This window comes from Gorilla gorilla, chromosome 18 (genome assembly GCF_029281585.2).
Source record: "Gorilla gorilla gorilla isolate KB3781 chromosome 18, NHGRI_mGorGor1-v2.1_pri, whole genome shotgun sequence".
Taxonomy (NCBI): Eukaryota; Metazoa; Chordata; class Mammalia; order Primates; family Hominidae; genus Gorilla; species Gorilla gorilla.
Window position 1 is genome coordinate 5,288,023 of NC_073242.2, and position 8,422 is coordinate 5,296,444.

At 53.8% G+C, this 8,422-nt stretch overlaps 1 protein-coding gene across 11 annotated transcripts in view; it reads left to right on the forward strand.

Moving 5' to 3' along the window:
* The window catches only part of CRAMP1 (cramped chromatin regulator homolog 1), a 64,835-nt gene extending 56,544 nt beyond the window's left edge, over nt 1-8,291 (forward strand). For all 11 annotated transcript variants that reach the window (XM_063699892.1, XM_063699890.1, XM_063699893.1 and 8 more), the window contains 2 exons: nt 949-1,094; nt 4,272-8,291. In XM_063699892.1, coding sequence (XP_063555962.1) covers nt 949-1,094; nt 4,272-4,436 — 311 coding nt within the window. In that variant the 3' untranslated portion in view covers nt 4,437-8,291. The remainder of the gene's footprint in view (nt 1-948; nt 1,095-4,271) is intronic.
* Nucleotides 8,292-8,422: the final 131 nt, after the last annotated feature.

The following is an 8,422-nucleotide window of genomic DNA, read 5'->3' on the forward strand; positions in this document are numbered from 1 at the left end:
CACACCCTGCTGCTGTTGCCTGCCCAGAGAGAGCTCCCATTAGGATGTCTGGGGTCTTCCCGCCCACGGTTGTACGGGGCCAGGGCTTGTGGCTGGACACATCAGGCATGGCGGGTACCATGCCTGACAGCCCTGAACCAGTTGGGTGACCTGGGTCTGGGAGGTGCTGAGGGACCCAGCACCCTGCAGGCGTTTCCTTTTGTCTCATGTAGCAGTGCAGATGTTTGGAAAGTCACACGTAAATCATGAAAAACTGGAAACAGGCCAGGCGTGGTGGCTCATGTCTGTAATCCCAGCACTTTGGGAGGCCAAGGTAGGAGGACTGCTTGAGGCCAGGAGTTTGAGACCAGCCTTGGCAGCATAGAGAGACCTTGTCTCTACAGCAAATTTTAAAACTAGCCAGGTGTGGGGGTGCATGCCTGTAGTCCCAGCAACTCGGGAGGCTGAGGTGGGAGGATTGCTTGAGCCTAGGAATTCGAGGCTGCAGTGAGCCATGATCACCACTGCACTGCAACCTGGGCAAGAGCGAGACCCTGCCTTTAAAAAAAATTAAAAGCAAAGTTGGAAACAACCTGCATGAGACTAGTCACACAGAAGAAAGTATGGGGGTGGGGATGGCAGTGAGGGTGGGAGACCATGATGGGGGTGGGGGATGGCAGTGAGGGTGGAAGACCGTGATGGGGGTGGGGGATGGCAGTGAGGGTGGTAGACCGTGGGACTCGTGGAAAACAAGGTGCATGTCTGTATGCACGAAGGCCTTTTAAACGAGAAGAGCTCGTCACGGCGTGTTGAGTCCCTCGGAAGCTCTTCGCACAAGTCTGGATTGGGGCTGGGGCTGGGGCCGGGGCCGGGGCTTGGCCTGGCTGCCCCCAGCCTCAGGACCCTTCTGCTGGACTGGTCCAGACCAAGCAGGGTTCAGGGTGTTTTCCTCTGGCCTTTTCTCCACAGCAAGCTTCATCTCCCCAGAGAAGAGCCGGAAGATGTTGCCGACTCCCATTGGGACCAACAGTGGCACTTCCTTGCTTGGCCCCAGCTTGTTGGATGGAAACTCGCGGGACTCATTTGTGTCCAGGTCCCTGGCTGACGTTGCAGAGGTGAGTGCATTGACCTCACAGCTGCACCTGACCACCAACCCTCGTGCCAGAGGTTGCCAGCACTCTCCTGCACACCTGTGGGTTAGTAAGAGCTGTTTGCCAAGAGTAGAAGAACAGGAGACAGCACGTCCACACTCAGGTCCCTGACTACTGAGAATGGAGAGATCTGGGGACGCTGGGCCGGCTCTCGTCCCCACATGCAGAATGACAAACTTAGTCATAGCTGAGCTCTGCAGGCCTCTGAACTGGAAGCCCTGGTCTGGGGTGCGGAGCAGGGTCTCTGAAGGCAGCCAGAGCCGAGCGGGGATGTTCCCTCTCCTTCCCTGGCTGTGAGGTGCTGAGGTGCGGGGAGTGTTGTGGTGGAGTAAGGGGTGGTGGCAGCAGTTGTGTTGTCAGTGCTCCCATCCTAACAGCAGGACCTTTGAGCGGCATCTCCCTGTCATGTTGAGCTGCGGTGCAGGGGAGCTGGGATGGGCTCTGCTGTCCTCATGCTTCTCCCACGCCCAGGGTAGTGATAGGAGGAGTCACTGGGGCAGGTTCTTGAGGGGAAGGCGAAACGTGGTTTGTGACTCTCCTCTTTTGACGAGATGCAGCGTCCCTCTTTGTTGGCCAGGCCATCTGGTTGTAGCCCTCAAGGCGTCCACCACATGGTTTATGTGGCATTCGTGGGCAGGTCAGGCTTGCAGGGTGAAGACAGCCCCGTTTCACTGTGACGTAAAGTGCAGAGTGGCAGGTGTGTGGGCAATCGGGTGAGGGCTCTATGGACAGGGAGGGAACTCCAGGTCCAGGAGATCATCTGCATGGGCTTAGCCCATGTGAAAGTCCTGGAGCAGCATTCCCCGAATCTAGTCCCCACAATGTTGGGACATTGGCAGGTGTTCCTTGAGGATTTCGTGGGTAGATACTTGAGGGAAACCCTGGATCCAAAAAAGCTTAAAACAGCTGTTTCTCACGGACACCTCCGCTACCCAGTATCCGAATGTGAATCGTGACTCTTGAGATGATGAACTCATGGGCAGGCTTTGGAGAATTCCAAGCCAAGCCATGATATGACTGGAAATTTTAGCCAAATATACACATAGACACAATTAATAGCGCAGACCTCCATCCTATTCATAGTGTGTGGCGTTTCTCAAACCTGTTTGGCCCCAGAATCATTATTCAGGGCACACCTTGGACTCTGATGTTTCCCGAGAAGCCAGTCTCTGTCTCTTCCCGTGTTTGTGTGCATGTTCCTAAGTGCTGGGCTCTGTGGAGATGGGCGCTGCGTACGTGCCCTGAGGCAGCATGCTCAGGCCATGCTGTTGAAAGGACGGGCCACAGCCCAGTGACAGGAGCCCCTTGGGGTCAGAAATGCAGAGTGTTAGCCTCACCCCAATCAGAATTTGCACCTTTAACAAAATCCTGGGCAACAGATGGCACTTGGGAGTGAGTAGCGGAGAAAGGGTGCAGTTAGTATTTGTGAAACGCTGCCCGTCGCGAGTAATGCAAACACGTGTTCACCTGCAGAAAGAGCAAATCAGCGTTTAGCATGAGATTTTCCCGAGAGCCCTCCACTCAGAACGTGAGTGTGTTTGTCAGCATGTCCTCGTCATCTGGAAGGATGGTCTGAGGCATTTGCGGATGAAAGGGTCTGGTGGTAGGGCTAGCATGAAGGGGGCGGGGGTGGAGCTGGGTGGCCCTGGGATGAAACGGGTGGGAGCTGCTGATGGACATACAGGGGAAGGAGAATTACTCTTTGCTCTGCTTTTGAAAACAAATTTTAATTTGTCTGACATTTCCCATAATCAAAGCATAAAATTTCATTTATGCCATAGCTCTATTCAGAATTTTCCAGACTTCTTGCATTCACAGTGTCATGCAGTTCATTAAGGGATATTTCTGCAGGGTCTGCTGTGTGCAAACAATGTCCCCTGTCCTCATGAGGCTTCTACTCTAGAGCAGGACGCAGACAATAAGCGCTGAAAACGGCACATTCTACGTATTTGCTCATGGGACAAGATCCTGGTGCCGAGGCCCTCCCGTCCTCCGTCTCCTCAGCTCCGTGCTGCCTCACTCACTCTGTCATGGCCACCACCTTGGTCGTGCTTTTCAGTCAAAGCCTCTTCCTGTCTCAGGGAACATGCCTGTTGCTTCTTTAAAAAGGAATGTACTCCCCACGTGTCCTCATGTCTCTGACGGGAACGTGCTCCCCACATGTCCTCAGGACCGATGGGAACGTGCCCTCACCACATGTCCTTGGGACTCTGACGGGATTGTGCCCTCCACCTGTCCTCATGTCTCTGACGGGAACGTGCCCCCAGCTCTCCTCATGTCTCTGACGGGAACGTGCCCCCAGCTCTCCTTATGTCTCTGATGGGAACGTGCCCCCAGCTCTCCTCATGTCTACGATGGGAACGTGTCCCCCACCTGTCCTCATGTCTGTGACGGGAACGTGTCCCCCACCTGTCTTCATGTCTATGACGGGAACGTGTCTCCCACCTGTCCTCATGTCTATGACGGGAACGTGTCTCCCACCTGTCCTCATGTCTATGACGGGAACGTGTCTCCCACCTGTCCTCATGTCTCTTGACGGGAACGTGTCCCCCACCTGTCCTCATGTCTATGACGGGAACGTGTCCCCCACCTGTCCTCATGTCTGTGACGGGAACGTGTCCCCCACCTGTCCTCATGTCTGTGACGGGAACGTGTCCCCCACCTGTCCTCATGTCTATGATGGAAACGTGTCCCCCACGTGTCCTCGGGTTTTACCCCACCTCCCGCTCAGGTCCCAGTCCTTGGAGCACCCTCTCTGGCCTCCTTTTCCCGGCACTCTCCGCCCTCACCCTGCATCTGTTTCTGCAGGCTGCCCCCAGTGCCTGTGTCTGCCGCATACAGTCTGTCTGCCTGTTGGGTGTCTTCCCCCATAGGTCTCATGGCAGGCGGGGGGACCAGCACCCTCACCCCAGCCATCAGATGTGCCAGGCACATCATAGGCTTTCTGCGAGCACTTATCTAAAGAGTGTGCGGGCAGACGACAGGTGATTGTGATTCTGCACAGAGCCCTGGGCTGCCATCCATAGCTAGCTTCCTGCCGCGGGAGTCGATAGGAGCTTCTCGTCCTGTTTCAGGACCCGCCCTCCACTGAAGGGCCAGCCGGTCGCGGTGACTTGCTCTTCCTGTCTCCTCTTCCTGCAGGTTGTGGATTCCCAGCTGGTGTGCATGATGAACGAAAACAGCATTGATTACATTTCTCGGTTCAATGACCTGGCCCAAGAGCTGTCCATCGCTGAGCCTGGCCGCCGAGAAGCTCTGTTTGATGGTGGTGGAGGCGGCCCCGCTGTCAGTGACCTGTCCCAGTGACCACTCGTCCTGGTGGTGGATGAAGCCCTCTTCGAGCTAGAGAAAAATAGATAAGCCCAGCAGCCCCAGAAGATGGTCTGAACAGGGGCATCTCCGCACCCAAGACTGTGCAACGGGCAGGAACGTGGTCACAGAGCTGCTTCCCCACGAGCAGCAGGCAACGGTGTCCAAGGAGACTAGGATGAGTTCTTGGCAAGGGCCAGCGTTAGAAATCACTGTGGTACTAGAGCCGTTCTTCACCACGCCTGGGCCCGTGTTAGGGTCTGCATAGTGATCCCATTTCAGCCTGTGCTCTGCCTCGATTGTTGTGTTGGACATTCCGGTGGCATTTCCTTCTGAGACAAGGGAGTATGTGTGCCTTGGTGTAGTTGCTGTGCACTAGGAGCTGTGATCTCCCTCTCTGCAGGGAGGCCCCAGCCCCTGCTGCTTGCTTTCTGCCAAACCTGTGCTATGCATCAGCTGTGCCCTCTGTGGACTGTAACGGGCAGGACAGTTGGGTGTGGCCTGGGCTCATGCCTGGTGGTGTCACATCCCAAGGCAGCAAGAGCATGGATACCGATCACAGGGCTGCTGTGGAGTCCTGGGGCCCTGGGCTGGTGCCTCCCCTCCCTAGAGGTTTTGTTCGTACTCTTAACAGGGAGTGGGGGCAGGAAGAGTCCTGTACTATGCAGGTTGTGTGGACTTTACATGGGACCCTGCTAAGCTGGTTGAAAATGTTTTTCTTGTGTTTTAAGAATCAGGAGACATGGAAGAGGAAGAACAAAGTCCCCTCTGTAGTTGGTTTCCTTCCTGTGTCCCTTTGCAAGCTTCCAGGTGATCTAAGGTGTCATTTCTCCCTCCTGGGGTGACCCTTAGGCGCTAATATGATTACAGCGAAGACTTTCCTGATAAGTTCTCAAACTCGATGTGTGACTGGCACTTGAGACAAACCTGCCTTTGCAGGGAAAGTGTCTCTCATGGGCATTGGTGTGGGCGTGCCTGACATACGTGTTCAGTCCCTTGCATACCTTTGCCTTGAGACTTCTGTGTCTCCTTCCCATTTGGGACACCCAGGCGAGGGCCCAGACATCTGGATGTGGTCAGACCTCACCAAATATATGCCTCCGTGGTGGTCTCCCTCCTTGCGCCCTCTTGGGTGGCCAGCGTTCCTACTGCAGACGGCCCAACATCCAGTCTTTCCCCAGGACAGAGCTAACAAGGGCCCCTTTGCCTTCTCATCCTCAGGAGTTCCAGGCATGTGAGTCACCGTCCAGCCACATCCAGTGTGGCCTGGAGCTGCTACAGAGGTGTTGGGCAGGCCATGCCTGTGCCGCCATCTCTCCCTTCCTGCCTCATTTCATCCCCTGCAGCAGCCGGGATTGATTGTGCTTTCCTAACCCCCTTGGACCTACTCTCCCTCCTCCCCACCATTCCTCTTCCCCCACACGTGTGGCACGCAGCAGCCCTCAAGCCCAGCCCTGGCCCCTCCACTGCTTCTCTCCCCATACACAATGGAGAAGGTGAAAAGAGGGAAAGGCCTTTGGTGTGGACAAGCATGTGGACGCCCTCCGTCCTGCAGTCTTGCCAGCCCACCACAGCCACTGTAGACCACAGGCAGGCCCTGCACTGCACCACTGGGAGGACGTGGAGAGGACAGTGAACTTCCAGGCAAGAGCTTCCTTCTTTTGTCTCACGAGTTTTTCTTAGAGCTCTTGCCTGAGCTGGCTTCCCTCCTTCAGACATTGACATGAGATCTTAAGCAAACAGTCCCAAACCTCTTAGGGGTGAAAAAAGAAACGTGCCACTTGATTAGGAGAGAGACAGCAGTGTTTGAACTACAGCATCTTTACACTAGCTTGTGTTTTGTGCTAAGTATACCAGCTTCCAAAATTAGCATCTCATTGAGCCAGAGAAGACAAGGAGATCTCCCTCTGGGCATCTGGCTTTGCTGCATCTCTAGAGGGTTAGGATACCAGGCCGAGTTCAGGCCACTGCTAGCTTTCTCATACTCCCACAGGCTAGACCAGAGATGCCAAGTCCCAACAGCACTGAGCTGTGTGCACTGTGCCAGGGACAGGAGGGTTTCTGAACTGCCTGTCAGGGTACCTGTTACCCCCTGACAACTAAGTAGGGTGAAGTTTTGGAGGTCAGAGTCTGCTTTCGTAGGCTCTTTAGACAGCACCTACCACTTGGTTCTCCAGCGTAGACTCCTGGGAGCAGCCGACTGCAGCCATTGCCATCCAATGGGGAGATGGGTTAGGGAGGAGGACGGGCTGACTCCTCTCCTGTAATAAAGCTGACAGAGTTCTAGAGGATTCTGCTTCTCTAGTAACTAGACAGGTGATACGCATTTGCTTGCCACATTAAGGGAAAATGGTGTCATTTGTTGCAGAAAAACAATGGATACATTTTCTTCTGGCCTAAATGAATATTTATGTGCAAACATAGGCAACTGTTAAAGGCTGGAATTTTCAAAAGATCCAAACAGAGACTTCCTGCATCTTCTGCCTTTCCAACAGAAGCGGTGATCGTCTCAGTATGAGCCTGTGGCTTCCTTTGCGCATTTGAGCATGCTGTAATTAAGATGAGATCAGTTTCTTAGAAAAAGCTTTCCTGAATCCCTCTGACGTTGTCTGGGATCTTTCTGCTGATTCGTCTTTTTTGGAGATTGGGACAGAGCATCTGTGGTCCAGGGAAGTTAGTCCTCTGGCCTCAATTCTGTTGTGGATGTGCAGTGATGAGCGGGCATTGCGTGCCTCGGGGGATGCCTAGTTCATGGCTTCCTGGCTGTTTTGTCCTTCTGTGTCTTGTAGCTGTAGGTTGCCAGCTCAGGGAGTGGGGTCTTGGCAGCGTTTCCGCGGTTGGCCTCCTTGCTTTGCCACACCTCCAGGTTCTGGGCATGAGAGGCCGTGGCCTCGTTTCTGGTGGATAACCTTTTTTAGTTTAATAGCATCTTTAATTAGATCACAGCATTGAATTCAAAATTTCTTCTGCAAAGAAAGTTGTGGGGCATAAGACACCGGGAACGAGGGAGGAGGAAGACAGTTGTGTTTTCTCTTTAAACCTTGAGCTCTAGCCGATGCATTTGTCAGGAAATACAGCACTTTGTCTTAAGAAAACAAGGAAAGAGGCCGGGCGCAGTGGCTCACGCCTGTAATCCCAGCACTTTGGGAGGCTGAGGCGGGCGGATCACCTGAGGTGGGGAGTATGAGACCACCCTGTCCAACATGGAGAGACCCTGTCTCTACTAAAAGTACAGAATTAGCCGGGCGTGGTGGCGCATGCCCATAATCCCAGCTACTGAGGAGACTGAGGTAGGAGAATCACTTGAACCTCAGCGGCGGAGGTTGCAGTGAGTCGAGATCGCGCCAGTGCACTCCAGCCTGGGCAAGAAGAGCGAAACTGGGTCTCAAGTTAAGAAAAGAAAGCAAGGAAAGAGTAATTTACAACGAAGGAAAAAAACCCACAGCACACCCTTCGCGGCTGTCAGCGCTCTCCTGATGTCACAGTGGCTGCGTGTCCTTGGGGTGGGTGAGGTGTGGGGAGCCGAGCCCCTGGCCCTGCCTCCCGCGCCCCGCCCCCCTTCTCTCTCTTACTCGGTTAAGCCATAGCGAGGCCTCCGCTCGTTTCAGATGTGAATTTGTTTTATAGATTATAAATATGCATATACAGTGTGTGTATAAAGCAGAATGCCTGCCTTTCCTGGTTATTTTTTGTACCATATTGTAAATTATATTATTTATTCTTTACCAATTTTGGGAATAAAAGGTGTTTTGGTTATTTAATATAATAAGAGCTGTTAAACTTCTGTTTAAATTTCCAGTTCAACTTGTAAATGTTTTTATTGTGCATAAATACATACTAATGTTGATCTAAGGACTGTCGTTTGTGCCTGTTCTTCAGGGCCGCGCGCCCATACCCGCAGTCCCTGGTCGGGCAGGTGCGGCCCCGCGGTCGGCTCGCGGGCTCCAGCAGACAGAGCTTCCTCCCGAGGGCGCGGCCGTCCC